This window comes from Plutella xylostella, chromosome 6 (assembly GCF_932276165.1).
Source record: "Plutella xylostella chromosome 6, ilPluXylo3.1, whole genome shotgun sequence".
Taxonomy (NCBI): domain Eukaryota; kingdom Metazoa; phylum Arthropoda; class Insecta; order Lepidoptera; family Plutellidae; genus Plutella; species Plutella xylostella.
The window spans coordinates 5,260,382-5,276,348 of NC_063986.1; the positions used below are offsets into that span (position 1 = coordinate 5,260,382).

General features: G+C 39.7%; 1 protein-coding gene across 1 annotated transcript; it reads left to right on the forward strand.

Annotated features, from left to right (window-relative positions):
- Positions 1-693: 693 nt before the first annotated feature.
- Positions 694-7,037, forward strand: LOC119694160. Its single transcript, XM_048621826.1, has 9 exons — positions 694-888; positions 984-2,310; positions 2,541-2,747; positions 3,936-4,069; positions 4,255-4,353; positions 4,785-4,933; positions 5,365-5,541; positions 6,153-6,308; positions 6,644-7,037. Exons 1-8 carry the CDS (start codon positions 871-873, stop codon positions 6,301-6,303), a joined length of 2,262 nt encoding a protein of 753 aa, XP_048477783.1. The 5' UTR covers positions 694-870; the 3' UTR covers positions 6,304-6,308; positions 6,644-7,037.
- The last annotated feature ends 8,930 nt before the right edge of the window (positions 7,038-15,967 follow it).

Genomic DNA, 15,967 nt, shown 5'->3' on the forward strand with positions numbered 1-15,967 from the left:
TACATAATTGCAACAAAGATATCTACCATCGTCATTCGGACGAGCTAACATGGCACCTGGCTAACAAGAACCAGATGCCAAGTTCATTAGCTCGATGGTACTCTGGTTGACCCCTGGTTCTTATCAGCCTGGTATACGCAAAACGCCCCGCTTCAGGAGGGTCACTATAGAAATCTAAAAACGAACTGCGCAAACCACGACTCTACCTCGTTGTAATAAGCTTGCCGATTGCGTGATAACTGATAACTTTCGTATGTTCATTTTTAGATTTTCATAGTGGCCCCTGAGTTTATAGCCACAGAAATTTGGATGCTGTTTGTTCATGTAAAGAAATGGGTATCTATCGTTGTGATATTTGTACATTTATCTTGTACTACTGAGTATAGAGGAAGATTTTAATAGACGTGTCATTAAATAGACGTTTGTCATATTTTAATGTAAATAACTGGTTTTATTGTATAGTATGTAAGTACCTATAGTATGTAAGTACTTACGGTACATCTAATGTACCTATACTACGACTCATTATGGCATATTAATTGTTAGTTTGTAAAAACGAAAAAAAAAACTTACTAAATTTTTGTATAAATATGCTCCACCCTGTGTATGTTGCAAAGTTTATATGTTCTTTAGTTCACCTCCTTGCTGGAACTTCAAAGAGTTTACTAAACCTTTTTTACTGCTCTATGCCTCACCGACCACCGAGTCACCGAGCAAACAACCATCTGCCCGGACGTCATTTTGGCTTCAAAATTATCGCCAACAATGTCAGAATTGCACTGAAATGTTTGTAAATACTTACTTGAAAGACTCACAAAAGTGATAACTATAAATTTATTATTATAAATTACACTACCTTCATAATTATGTATGAATGAATCAATCATGGTAAGTCTTTCGTTCTGTTTGAGTGACATCAATATCTTCGCTATTCCAAGTCTAACCATAACCTGTGTGTGAGCTGATGATGATAATAATTCCAGGAAGAAGAAGTGGAGGACATGGTGGGAGACGTGACGTACACTGACTCACAGAAGAGTGTCGCCCTGGACATGTACTCATATGAACAGAGCGAGAGTGTGAGTACAGATAAGAACACAAACTCCGGAAGGGAAACATACGTCCTCGAGATCGACGACAGCGATGAGAGTGATAGCTTACAAGCTGAACCAATGTGTGCTGAGCCAGCTGCAACTTTGAACCACCCACATTTCATGAAAACAAAGCAGATGGTTGAAAAAGTAAGCACGAATAATAGAGACAACAACGGTTCCAAAATAGTTCAAGAAATATTCACACAAACTAGCAAAACTATCATCCAAATAGCACAAGCCGAAGGCTATGCTAAAGCTACACGAGTTAGCACTCTGGAAACTCAAACGTCCTATGTTTTCTTGGCCGATAATAAAGGTGTAGAAAATAGAACGCAATGTGAGGTTACGAACAGGAACAAAGATACGGGCGATACAAATAACTACCAAACTAAGAATCCGGACGGGGTGATTTGTAACTATTTCAACAGTTCATTGGACGATGAGTCGTCAAAATTTGCTGTAACTGAATCTGAAAATGAAAGAACGTTTTATTTTAGCGATATCACTAGCTCCGATGTGAACAAAACCTCAGATGCAGATAATAGCGTTCCTCCACTCTCTATAACAGAAGTTGAAGACGAAGATTCACTGAGTTACGAATACGAAGAATCGCTGAAATCTGAAGCAGAGTTTGAGCAAGACTCTTTAAAGGATCCAAAGAGGCTGAACACCATAAAAGATGACTGCAGCGACGCTAGTGAAGTATCCATAGACCAAGATGTGGAAGAACTGTACAGTAAACTCACTGAGAACAATGGACTACCGCTAGAAGACCCTGATGCAATAGACAAAAGAATGAACATTTTTGTAAACACAACACTCGCCCCTTTGACGGAAGAAGATCCTGAACAGAAAAGAAGCAGCATAATAGATATTACACCACAGGCGACCCATATACAGCCGGTACCGTCAACCAAAAACGATGTTCTATTCACTAACAGTTTTGGAATGAAAGTCAAAGTACTACCAGAAGAAAAACTTCCATCAGCAGTAGAGTCGGTACCTTTCAAACTACCGCCAATACAAAAACATCTATCTTGCCCGAACAGCCCTCACCTAAATCAGCTATTCACGATGAAAGCTATAAACCGGCCAGTTGACACGGACACTTTGCCCAGCATCTACCAGGCTCCAAACCCCAAGTTAGACCGATGGAACGCTGCCACCAAACATAATCCGGCGTCTGGTGAAAACGCACAGATTAGTGAACGAGGCGGTAAGTAGCTAAAACTATGTACACGTGATACACATTTACCTATTGTAAATAAATTATTATACATTGGCTGTATTTTAGCTTGATTAAAATGAGATTAGATGTCATTGGTAGCTGATCTGATAATATATTTAATAATCATTGAATGAAGAGACTTGTTCTAGTCCTAAACACCTCGTCTGTCCCCAACATCTTCAAGAAGTCCATAAAACGAAACAAACGCGTAATTTCAGATTTAAGTCGATCTGCCGACGACTCGAATCACTTGCCTCCCATCAACCTGGACCTCAGGGCTCCCTTCCACCTTCAGCCGCCGTACTCCAGTCGATCCAACAAGAGTTCTGTTAGCGCGAATGTCCCGCAAACAATATCCATAAAGAAGCAGATTAGAGAACTTAAACAGAGCCCCAACCGTGTTCCTATTTGGAGGACCTCTTTGTAAGTTTTTATTTTTACCTTCTATTGGCCTGACGATAATGATGCTGGTAGACTTAGGTTCCTATATAGGTTTATGGTCGATAACCGCAATAGATTGATTATTCAAAGATACCTTTTCATGGCGGAGGTGGCGGGATGATGAACTCGACAGGTTTTTGCCTCCATGGCCGAAGGAAGCACATTAACGAAACGGTGGTCGGTTTATAAGAAGGCAGTCTAACACTAAACAGGATATTCATACGTTTTTATCAATACCTATCTCTAATTTCTATGGGACAACATTTTGAGGCAAGGTTTATGAACATAAAATGCACATCGTGAGGGGAAAGTGGTATTGGAATTCGAGGAGAGGACTTCGTCATCCGCATCCATAACTTGCTGGACTCTAAGCAATTCGTGGAAACCCCCTCTCGTCCACAATCCGTTACCTTCTAGCTTATGATCCCTTAGGCCCTCCGCGTACTAGGCAACCAGTAAAATATATGATGTTGTATGAGAGCCCGCGCACTTGGCATCCACGAATTCCCATATATTTTACTGGCTGCGCAGCCAGGCTGTCTAGTGCCCGGGGGCCTTATCCTTACACCCTGTATACCACGTCCCAAGGTCTCCATCGGGTCGGGCTGCGTCCCCGTCGTCTCTGCGCTCGACGGCGGACAGCGAGGCGCCGGCCCGCGCCTGCGACGCGCTCTGTGCCGATCTGCTGCGGCGGATGAAGTCTCCTGTGTGGTAACTTACATTTCTTCTTAGAAGTCTGTGACAGCGCCGTACCAACCTAGAGGCGGTCAGTTGAAAAGGAGGCTGCATCAGCTGGTCTCGGCTGGGTCGACCTGGAAGCTTCTGCGCAGGATCGGGAGAAGTGGAAATTCTTTCTTAAACCCCTATGTCACTGATGAGGGATAATGGGATTTCATCATCATTATCATGTCGGTGGCAAGTGCTAGAGCTGCTACCGTACCACCATCGACACATAAGCAAGCTAAAATCCATAATCCGTTTGTATTATGTAAGGTACAGCGGTACGAGTACATAATATGTGTGCGGGTACATCAATCGGGGAGTTTTCGTGTACACCGTTAGGTCCGTTAGCAAACCATTTGAAATGCTTGAGGCGGGTAATCCTGTGTGGGACGCCCTGCGTCCCGCTGAAACATCTATGGTGAAGGCCAAAGTTAATGCTAATTTCATAGGTAGAAATTTCATACCGAATATGATTCATGTTTTCAGGACAGAAACATTGGAGGGTTTAGAAGATTTGCCGAACGTTTTAGATAAATACTGGACCACTATTAGTGACTCCAGAATAGCAGATCTTATCAGACAAGTAAGTTAACTATCACTTGATCTTCCCCAATAACTGGCTAACTTACCTAGTTAGTAGTAGATAGATACCTACATTGTTTACCTATAAAAATAAGTGGAAAGATTTAAAAAAAACATACATATACCTATTTTAAACCTAGCAAGCTTTATATTTTGAGAAAGGAGCAAGATCGTAATTTGTTTCAGATATGTTCCCTGGTGGAATCTCCTCGGACGCAGGTAGCCAGGACTGCGTGCACGACGCTTTCAGTGCTCCTTCAGAATACTAAATACACCAAGAAACCTGTAAGTAGAGTTAAACCTTAAACCTTTTCGCTAGTGTTAGTTTATGTCCAGCCAATTATACTGCCACATCCTGATTGTAATATAATTTGGGTTGGTGGGTCATTTAAATTTGGTGTAAGTATAAACTGCTTTAGCTGAGGACTCAGTCCTCAGCTAAAGCAGTTTATACTTACACCAAATTTCGGCTTTCGGCTCTCAATGCTTGTTCACATTGACCTACGGGCGCCTTCAAGAAATATTTAACTATCAAATATAATATTAAACATAGTGTTTTACCTCTATGCATAATATAACGTGATAATATATGAAAGTGTTCACAGTGAAACACAAGTGCGGTCTAGGTGACTGCACCAGCACTTAGTTTAATTCATCGCTGGCCCGTAAGATCGCCCGTAAGCCTTGTTCTTCAGTTTGGACTCTTATCCCAACAGGACTTCTACGAGGCAATAAGCATCCTGCTAGTGAAGACAGGCAGCTTCTGCCGGCCGGTGCGGCGCGCGGCCAACGTGGCTCTGGATAGAGTCGCGTGCGCTGCGGACCTAGCGCACACCGTCACCGCCATCTGCGCGCATGGGATTGAGTAGGATATTATTTTATATATTTGCACGATAAATGTATATTATTGTATATCTAGGGGTTAAAAGGAGACGGCAAATTACCTGCTTGTAGGTATTTACTTACCCTATTAACTTTATCTGGCCACCTTTACACCCACTGGTGGGATTCCAGGATAAAAAGTAGGTAGGTAAATAGCTTATGTCACAACCTAAAGTGGCTTTCTTTATTAAAAGCTTGGCACTTGTACCTACTTATTTACCTAGATGGCCATTTAGTTATGTGTTCACGTATAAGAATAAGGATCTGAATCTCGATTTCTACCAATATATAGAGAGGAGCTCGAAGTCCCGTTGATATCACGTTATGCCTTCATATTGTAGCCCATTTTTTCAATCACATGACGCTTGGATCAATAATCTCTCTTTTGACGATCTCTCTCTCTCTCTCCCCCAGCCACAAGAACCCCCTAGTCCGATGTGCAGCAGCACGACTACTCGTGGTGTCAGTGGCGCTGTCAGCAGGGAGGGGCCGCGAGCTGCTGCGCTGTCGCCCCGCGCTGGCGGCCACTGCCAGGAGACACGCGCTGCAGGCGTTAGCGAGGCTATTGGAGGATAAGAACCAGGAAACCAGGTGAGGGAATACTATGGAGTTTAGTGCAACACAAAAGGGCTTGAAGAGATGTTGGCTGGCGGATAAGAACCAGGATACTAGGTGAGGGGAGAGTAGGCTACATAGCAATGCAATATCAATGGTGTTGCGTGAGTCCGTGATCTGGCTGCTACTGCAAGAAGACACGCCCTGCAGGCATCAGCGTGGCTATTGGAGGATAAGAATAACCAGGATACTAAGTGAAGTACACTAGGCTGTAGTGCGGTGCAATATGAGTGATGTTGTCTGGTGCGCGGCGGGTCGTTTATTTGTAGTGTCAGTGGCACTATCTGCTGGGCTGCTGGAAAATATAAACCAGAATACTGGGTGAGGGGATACTAAGGCTTTAGTGCGACGATGCAATAAGAGGGTGTTTAATGCTACCCTTGCCGCCCCCGCATGAAGACACACGCTGCAGGTGTTGGCTGTTGGATGATAGGATACTAGATGAGGGGTGAATATGAATAAGCGACTCTAATGTTACTAAATAAGCGTTATGTACAACGCAGGTATGCGATGACATGGCGCACAGACACACCATCTGTCCAGCGGCTTTTCTCAATCAACTTTCATTCTAACTTACTCTATCGCAGGAAATACGCGGAGCGTCTATACGGCATGCTGCGGCCGCTGGCCAACTTCGAGGCGTTCTACCTGACGGACGTGACCCTCGAGACGGCCGCGGCGCAGATGAAGAAGCACGACCGCCTGCTCACGGCGCGCGCCGGCCACGAGAGCAGGTGATGGAGGTAATGAGCTGCGGATTTAATGTTAACTTTTGTCGTCGTAAGCCCGTAGCCGACTATTTCAGAGAAACCCCGATAGATCATTAATGATCGAAAGCTAACAAACGGCTAATGTTAACTTTTGGATAAAAAATCGTACACGTTTTTTTCAATCGGCCCGTAGCCGACTATGTTAGTGGAACCCCGATTATAGCTCCTACCATAGCGAGTGACTTTCGATTGGAAGTATTGAATAGTTCCGTTTGTTTGCCATCATTCCACCATAATACACAATATCATTCCATCGATCCACCGAAAAGACTCCATCTCATGATAAACAGCTGGATTGTTGTTCGCAGGCCTGGGTGCCGATCTCAGTGAGGAGTGGCAAGTATTTGTATTATGTTTTAGTGCTCTTCTGACGCGGGCAGCGCCATAAGAATCGATATAACGTTCCTACATGTATTATCTATCGTATCTTAAGTTACCTATTAGCCAAAGAAAAATTGTTGTGCCAAGTTAATAAGAAATCAGTGCTATTATGTTATTTAGTTATAATTCGCAGACACAAGCAGCCTATATTTGTAAATTTTTAAATTATCAGCAGTTTGTTATGTTTTTATAGGCGCCTGGATGTTTTATGTCCGTTTCGGTCATTTCATTCGATATCTCTATCAATATTGTTACTGCCAATAAAAATAAGTAAATACATCTTTCTCGGGATAAGATCCCTAATAAAGCATGTAAATTTCAGATTGATTCTATTATTCTATTCTTCTTAGCTCTTACAACATCCAGGCTTGCCGCTCCAATTTAAACGGGAGCTAATCTGGCTGAACTGAAATTAGGGGGATATGTACAAAGGTAAACTCGAGAGAGAAATTTACAAGCACGTCACCCCTCATCAGAATAGAATAAGAATACATACCGTCATAGTTACGGGCATGGTAGGGTAAAAAGATCCATGTACTTGTAGGTATACCTACGGATAGTGCAAATCTGTGCAATGAATGTAACTAGGTATGATAAAGTCAAGTGCAGATGTCCTCAGCTGAGTGCAAGTGCACTGGCAGACATAGTTATTGCATCTCCACGCCGGGGTCAGGCTGACGCTCGCACATTGGGTCGTCATGCCATGAGTATTGTTGTGAAAACTATGGTATATTTACTGCGGAGTAATCATTCCTATTACCTACGTAGTGACGCATACGTAAACTGTTTACGTAAGCTGAGCTGGAAATAGTTACACGAAGTGGTAGGGAAAGCCAGGAGAAAGATGATGGGCACACCTCTTGATACGAATTTAGCAATATATTCAATATTGCAGTGTAGTAGAATTTGATATCTCCTCCTTGGATTTCTGCGTCTCTTTACGTATGTCCGACATTAATTACCCGATTTCGTAGTGACTTGAATTGCATGGACTGACAGCTCTCACTCACACTGGTGCTAACTCAATACTTTGGTTGGCGTACCGCAAGGTGGCCTGCTGGCGCCTTTTCTCTTTGTCACTTTTACAAATAGTTTTGCCAATGAATTAAGTAGTTAGTTAACTTTCTGTTGATACCATATAGAACCAACCCTGCATTTCCTAAATAGGTTTTAGGAAATGCAGGGTTGGTTCTATATCGTATCAACATGGAGAGCCGAGCGAAGCGAGGCAACACAAACCTAACCGGCATTCTCTAACTAAACAGTCAAGCCATAGACTAATATACTACACTATTATACTTAATACACTAATCAAGCGAAGCGCGGCCATACATCTCAATCCTACATTTCCTGGACATTTGAGAGAGAACACAAACTGACCTCTAGGTGTTGAAGCAGAAAATATGTAGTCCACCACAGAGTCTGAAAGAATTAAAAGCTTTACTGAAAATTAGAAAAAAAAGGACACTGAAATAGATTATTCAGTAGAAAGTGTATCATCTGCCGCGAGCCATCTTGTTCGCCCTGACCCCTCTGTTGGTCAACTCGTAAGCAATATTCTCGCAACCTTCGCCACCCACGTTATTCGATTATCTTAATAGCTCACTAAGTAAAAGAAAAGGGTGACCGGTCAACCGATAGCGTATCATGTGACGGGTGCAGAGAGATTTAATATGGAAAATGGGTTGGTTACTCATACACTTTTGTTGGCTCAGATAGCCTATTTCCGTACCATGTAAAGTTTTCAACATAAGGTTAGTTAACCCAACTTCCCTACCATTCCATTGTATAAACCATTATTGCAGGCGATGCTAGTGTATGAATGCCTAAATAGATAGATAACAGATAAATTATCGTCCACAACCACTAAGTTGTGTTAGCTATCTACCTAGTTAAGTAGGTATTAAATCTCTTTCACTGGCACAGCTGCCAGCCTGCCACTGACTACAGTGCACTGAAAGTGTGAAGAAACGACATATTCAGGTTTACAAAGAAGTAACATGCAATATGGCGCTAATGCGTCAATCCCATTAGTTGTGTTTATCACCTACGTTTTAATCGATATTGTAGGAACAATATGGAGTAAGTACTTATCAATTTTCAGCTCATGCATCGTCGGAGGTTGACATGAACGGAGCTATATCAGTAGGTACAGTCGGGGACAAAGAAACCTGACTTCTTTCAGGTGGCTTTTTCACACTAAAATAACCTAGGTTTTTTTTTCGGAAATCTAGCCTTTATCTGACTGATTGACAGCGTATAAGCGTTCCTGTTTGTAAAGCGTAAATTAAAAACAGCTGCATTATTGATAAATATTAAACACTAAGGGCCACTTGCAGAAACATATTAAATCTAGATTTAGTGTTAAATCTCGATTTAGTGTCAAATTTTATATGGGCTGACGTTTCTTAAATCGAGATTTGACACTAAATCTAGATTTAATATGTTTCTGCAAGTGGCCCTAAGGCAATATAAAAATGAATATCAGCTATCTAACAGTAAGAACATAATGTTAGCGGACTGTTAACTGAGTGATATTGATTAGATAGGATTCTTCAAACACTACTTAATGTTTTGTAATATCTTGTGCTAGCCCTACACTGCAGTATAATTTGTATAATATTATGTATGTAGGTAGGTACGGTGGCCTGCGCCTAAAAGTATACAGGCGGAGTTTTTAAAATAGCGATCCCTGATGATGAAGGGACCAGCTACATCTGTTATAAATCCGGGGATGTGTTGTGTGTGATGTGTGTAGCAGTGGTGTTTATGTGGATGTGCTTGAGCAGCATGTGAGCTTGAGATCGCTATTTTAAAATCGCCGCCTGTATACTTTTAGGCGCAGGCCACCGTACATTAAATATATACCTACCCGACATACCTAAATGATCGAAAATTAGGCATAGGTACATAAGTAAAGTTTAGGTAAGTATTATGAAAGCAGGTAGTAGGTGTGCCTACTTATTGCCTACCCCATACCTAGGTATGTAGTTACACCGTAGGTATGTATGCGTTTTCAGTAATTTGACCTTTTAATTAGGTAGACGCGTGTTCTGTTCGCTGATTGTTATAATTAACTGGCTCATTATTTCCTTTTTTTCGAACAACTCCATAATCGCAACATTTTATCTTTTTCGCTTACGTACTCTAATTAATACCAGTTTAATGCAGAAATAAAGGGTTATAATTATAAGTATAAGGTTAAATACACTTATACATTGTATAGGTAAGTACAGAATAGTTTATTTAGAGAATATTCAGATCTCTTTTTTTACTGCGATATCTCTATATTCACATTTCCTACTCAATAAACTTATTACTTCCTCAACATATCTGTAAGCAGATGTACTCCTAAAGTCCTAACGAACCATACTTTCTGATAAACTATGAAAACGCTATGGAAATAATCGGTGAACATACATAAAAAATATAATTAAAATAAAAAAAGATCCCAATGAATTGAGAACCTCCTCCTTTTTGAAGTCGGTTAAAAAAAAGGTGGGCCGTTTGGCAAGCAGTGGGAATAGACCAAAAAGAACTTCCCACCTTTTTCCAGTATTAGCTATAAATCTATTAAGTATATTATTATGTATAGAGATTATCAATCGGTTTCTTATTTTTAAATTGTCCTTGTCATGGGTCAGACAATGATAAAAAACTTAGAAAAAATGCTAAATTCGAGCTTTCTTAATTATGTATTTATTTTATAAACTTATAAGCCAAGGCTTATAAGTAATTACTCTGTAGGCTACGTAGGCTTACTCAATAGTTCCTACGTAAATTCAACCTGTACCTATATAAAAAGTGTAACTAATAATAAAAAATTGGATCTATAAATTTAACTTATCTACTTAAGTACTTTTCTACATTAATATTAACATTATTTTATTCAATGAACCGGAAAAAACCGGATAATTTATGCGGGTGGCAAGATATGGTGGTGTCCTCCAGAATGGGGCGATAGGTATCATGAATTATTATTAAGTATATGTATTAAACAGTTGTAAAATAATAATATAGTAAATTAAATTTTATAGATATGGTTGTAGAGGTATCTTATATGGACTGATCTTGCAGCTTTTGTGGAAACCGCTATAACTGGTACTCACTTAACATATATTATTTTTATGAAATTTACAAGTAACAACACCTTTCAAAAAATTCATGTTATATTGCCTTCTTAACCCTAACAAGGATTGTGCCTACTTCTTACTCGCATTTCATTGATAAATCTCACATCCTATCCTAACTAATATTATAAATGCGAAAGTAACTGTGTCTGTCTGTCTCTCTGTCTGTATGTCTGTCTGTCTGTCTGTTACTCTTTCACGCCAAAACTACTGAACGGATTTGAATGAAATTTGGTATACATATGGTCTCTAGACCCTGGGAAAGAACATAGGCTACTTTTTATCCCGGAATTCCCACGGGAAAACTTTTTAAGGCGAAGCGAAGCGCGCGGGGACAGCTAGTTTAAAATAAGCCAACAAATATTTAATTACTATATTGGCCACTTACATTAATGCAGCAATATTGTTATAATTTTTGACCTGTGAGAGACCTATTATCACAAAATAAATGACTTAGCTTCCAATCTAAAATAATATATAGCTGGTTTGTAGTTGAGTCTGTATTGTAACATTAGTAACATTACGTTTTTGTTCGTCCACTGCTACTCTCTACTCTAGCTAGTGGGCACAATGGACAACATTTCAAAAAACTAAAGCTGCTATAAATCGAAAACCATTTCGAGATTTAGCTCTAAAGGCCACAAAAAAAATGTTTTTGTATTTTTTGGATGTATCATTTTCGAGAAAATCATAAAATAGTAAAAAAGTGCTGATGACGTCATGCATCAGGTGCGATGCATTTTGATGATCAAAGCCAATAGATTTAAAAACAAAGGAACTGTCACTTTCATTTTTGATTGACGTTGACGTTTTATCGTGACGTTGTTGTTTATTTGGGTCATTTTCATTAATTCTGTTCTGACACTTTCTGACTATTTTCTTATTTATTATTAAGAGATGACCTCTATATAATATGTCCCAGAGCATGCCACCGCCTACACAGCTGAAAAAATGCTTCTGCTTATTTTTCACATGATAAGTACCTACTTTCCATCATCAGAAATATCAAGGTCATTTGAAAATAACCCATTTGTTGGTTGGCATGTAAACAAAGTTTAAATGTCACTTGTCAGTGTCATTTATGTTTTTTTTCGAGACTCAGGCAATAGACAAAAATAAAAATTGAGCCTAATATGTGACGTCACTTCCGGTTTTAAAATAATTAACTTTAAAGTTAAAAATAACATGCAAAAATTTATGTATATACAAAATAAAAAAATACGGGTCCACTAATTTTGTATAAACTTTCCGAATAACTAATAAAAATATAGGGTAAAGAAAATGAAATGTTGTCCATAGCTTACGAAAAGGAAAAACCAACGAAAGTTATCAGTTATCACCCAAGGAACGAGATAGAGCGATCGTGGTTCCAGCAAATATTCGACTCGACTGGAGGAAACGGATTGTTTTCACATCATCGCAACATAGCTGCATAGCATATTATCTCTTTTGGAAAGGCAGCCTTATGGTGATACCAATAATTATAATGTAGTAGTAGGTATATCGATTTAGGAATAGTACGTAGTACCTAAATATTACCCGTTTATTATATTTGTGTATTTTACGATGTGATCAAATATAAGTGAAAACGTATCCGTTACAAGCCGAATACATCCGGACCCAGATAGTGTACTCAAAGGTACTTAAGGGTCAAAATCAGAGAGGTGAGCATTATGCCGGCGACAAAGTTTTTCCTAATTTTATTACATGATATTACTAAAATAATTATTTCAAAATAAAGGTTCTGTGCATATAATTACAGTGCACTCAGCATATTTATTTCGCTACGGTAATATTTATTTGATTTTAAACAAAATACGTCCAAATCGTCATTCCGAGAACGCGTCCTTATACCATGTTTCGAAGTTCAAACAAGTCAAAAATGTTTAAAATTTAACTTAAAATTGACATATTTTAATATTATCTTTTAGAATAATCAAATTATGAATATAAGTATAAATTACATTATTACAAGTAAAACTTCTTCATATTTTGGCTATTCAAATGCTGTCCGTCGTTTATCAAATCATTCCGTGAACGTGGTGGATATCGGTCGATGTAAATAAAACAACACAGCGAGCAGCAGTGTAAAGTTCACAATTCAAAGCAAAAGGCGTGTGTTGTGTTTTCGAAAAAAAATTATATGATTTTGTTGGTAAGTACCTTTTAATTTCATATGTGTGAAGCGTACTTTAATTCCCTGTCACTACGGGAACGCTCTTTAGTATGTAGTTTTTCAAAAATTTGCGTACTTTTAGCAAAATTCTTATAAATATTGTTGCTCACTTGTTCATAATCTCTAAAACCAATATTTAACATGGCGGCGTCAAGCGAGACATGAAAATATTTAACGAATAATCATTTCGGGAACGGTCATTTCGGGAACGTTCTGTTATATGACAGATGTTCACGAAATGACGCCTACGTTCCTGAAATGCCATTTTTTTGGGGCAAAATGATGCTTTAATGCTTATAAAACAATAAACATGCAAAATCTTGGTTTTAGGTATCCATTTAGTACGAGTAAGATGGAGAACGATGAAAATGAAGAGAAAAGAAAGTCAAAAAAGGCGTCCGAAAAAACCTTAGCGTTGGTAGCTCAGTCGGGTAAGCGCCCGCTTCTCACGCAAGAGATGCGGGTTCAAATCTCGGCGCTGACATGTACCAATGAGTTATTTGAACTTAATTACAATGTATACCATCGCTCTTACGGTGAAGGAAAACATCGTGAGAAAACCTGCATATCTAGATTTAGCACATCTAGATATGTGAACCCACCAACCCGCAGTGGACCAGCGTATTGGGAAATGGTCCAAGCTTAGGAAGGCAGTTTAGACCTTGGGGATATGCGCATAGGTTCGACTCGAGAGAGCCAGGTGCAGGTACTTGCAACCCCACAGAGAATAGAATAGAACCTTAGCGTTTGTAGACTATCAGAAGGCCTTTGATTCGATCGAGACGTGGCGTGGGCGGTGCTAAACGCCTTACAACGGTGTCACATTGACTACGGGTATATCGAAGTGTTGAAGTGATTGTATAGAAACGCCACCATGTCAGTTTGAGTACAGGACCAGACTACGGAAGCAATTCCATTGCAGAGAGGTGTGAGACAAGGAGATGTTATAAGTATCTCCGAAGCTCTTCACTAATGCGATGGAAGATGTCTTCAAGCTCCTAGACTGAAAAGAACTCGGCAATCAACGGCGAATACATCTCTCACCTTCGGTTTGCCGACGTTATTGTGGTTATGGCAGAATCGTTGGAAGACCTCAGCAAAATGCTGACCTCAATCGCGTTTCCCAACAGGTAGGCCTCAAGATGAATATGGACAAGTTGAAAGTCATGGCCAATTCTCAGGTAGCGCCCACCTCAATATCTATAGGGAACTCGATTCTTGAAGTGGTGGAAAATTACGTCTAACTTGGACAAACAGTCCAACTAGGAAGATGCGACTTCGAGAAAGAGGTCACTCGGCGAATCCAACTTGGCTGGGCAGCGTTTGGGAAGTTACGAAGCGTCTTCACGTCCGAAATTCCCCAGTGCCTCAAGTCGAAAGTCTTCGAACAGTGCGTGTTGCCAGTGATGACCTACGGTGCCGAGACGTGGTCCCTAACTTTAGGCCTCTTGAATAGGCTCGGAGTCACCCATCGAGGTATGGAAAGGGCTATGCTTCGTATAATCAGAAATGAAGAGATCCGTAGAAGAACCAAAGTAACAGACATAGCTTATCGAGTCAGTAAGCTGAAATGGCAGTGGGCCGGACACATTGCTCGAAGGACTGATGGTCGGTGGAGCAGAAGAGTCCTCGAGTGGAGACCACGTACTGGCAAGCGCAGTGTTGGGCGGCCCCCCGCAATATGAACGGTCGATATAGTCAAGTCCGCGGGGAAGCACTGGATGCGGGCCGCCTCCGATCGTACAAGGTGGAAATCTTTGGGGGAGGCCTATGTTCAGCAGTGCACGTCCTATGGCTGAGATGATGATGATGATGATGATTATATTATTTTCATACACCAAATGTACCAAAAACCTAGCTTTGCGTTCATTTAGGGAAGGTCAACGTCATTTAGGGAACTTCGTTGTCATTTTGGGAACACTCCCATCATTTTCGGGAACATCACAAAAACGGTAAATCTTGCATATACAGCATTAAATTACCTTGAAACCTTTGTATTAATATTATTAATATATAACGTAGTGCAAAAATGTATACAATAAATTGAAATTATGGAACGAAATTTTCACAAATTGGAAATTTATGGAGAGTAATTTGAAAAATAAGTGGTTTCATTATGAAAAAAATCAAAATAATAATATTTTCTGATTTAGGAAAAGGTTAATTACTATTTCTTGAAGGGGATTCTTAAATGTGTTCGTTATATTATTATTTAAAAAATAATTAAAAGTGTTCCCGAAATGACTCTTGGCCCTGTCATTATTCTTATTAACAGGTATAATTTCTAAAATATATAATTTTGTGCGTGCCTCATCACAGGCTATGTTCATAACAAATGCCACAACAGACTCCACTTGTTAGTTTTCTTCAAAATAAAACTTAATTTCTCAGAAATTTGAAAACCTAAAATGCTCACCTCTCTGATTTTGACCCTTAAACACCGGATGGTGGAATTTAAGTGGAAGGTGTTTTACTACTACCACACTACTGTCTAGATTCTAGAACCATATATTTCTCGCCGTTATGATGAGTACCTTTCCCAGAATGCAGATATAACTCAATACGCACAGGAATGCGAAACTATTATAAGATTTATGACTTATATCTTAAAACGTGCCTATTCATATTGCCTGCCGATGCTCTAGAATTTAGTCCTAGGTAGGTCAATTAAATATAGGTCTAAACTGATAAGAAGAAATAATTTACATTTAACTAGTAGGTGTGCCTACAGTGGATGGTGTGCACAATGAATCATCGTTGTTTCGGAGCGAAAAATAACCATAAAGCCCCGAAAAGAGGCTTTCATTTTACTATTCCTGCGTTGGATAATTATCTAACTTACTCACGAATCTCACGATCACGATCTTCACTTTCAGTTACTTTTAATCTTATTCTTCAACTATTCGTATTAAAGCCTAAGCGTTCTTCTTTTCAACAATACTTCA

Excerpts from the sequence above, each read along its gene's own strand:
- LOC119694160 (XM_048621826.1), top strand. Across the intron at positions 4,070-4,254 it reads TAGCAGATCTTATCAGACAA|ATATGTTCCCTGGTGGAATC; the intron begins GTAAGTTAACTA and ends AATTTGTTTCAG. Across the intron at positions 4,354-4,784 it reads CTAAATACACCAAGAAACCT|GACTTCTACGAGGCAATAAG; the intron begins GTAAGTAGAGTT and ends TTATCCCAACAG.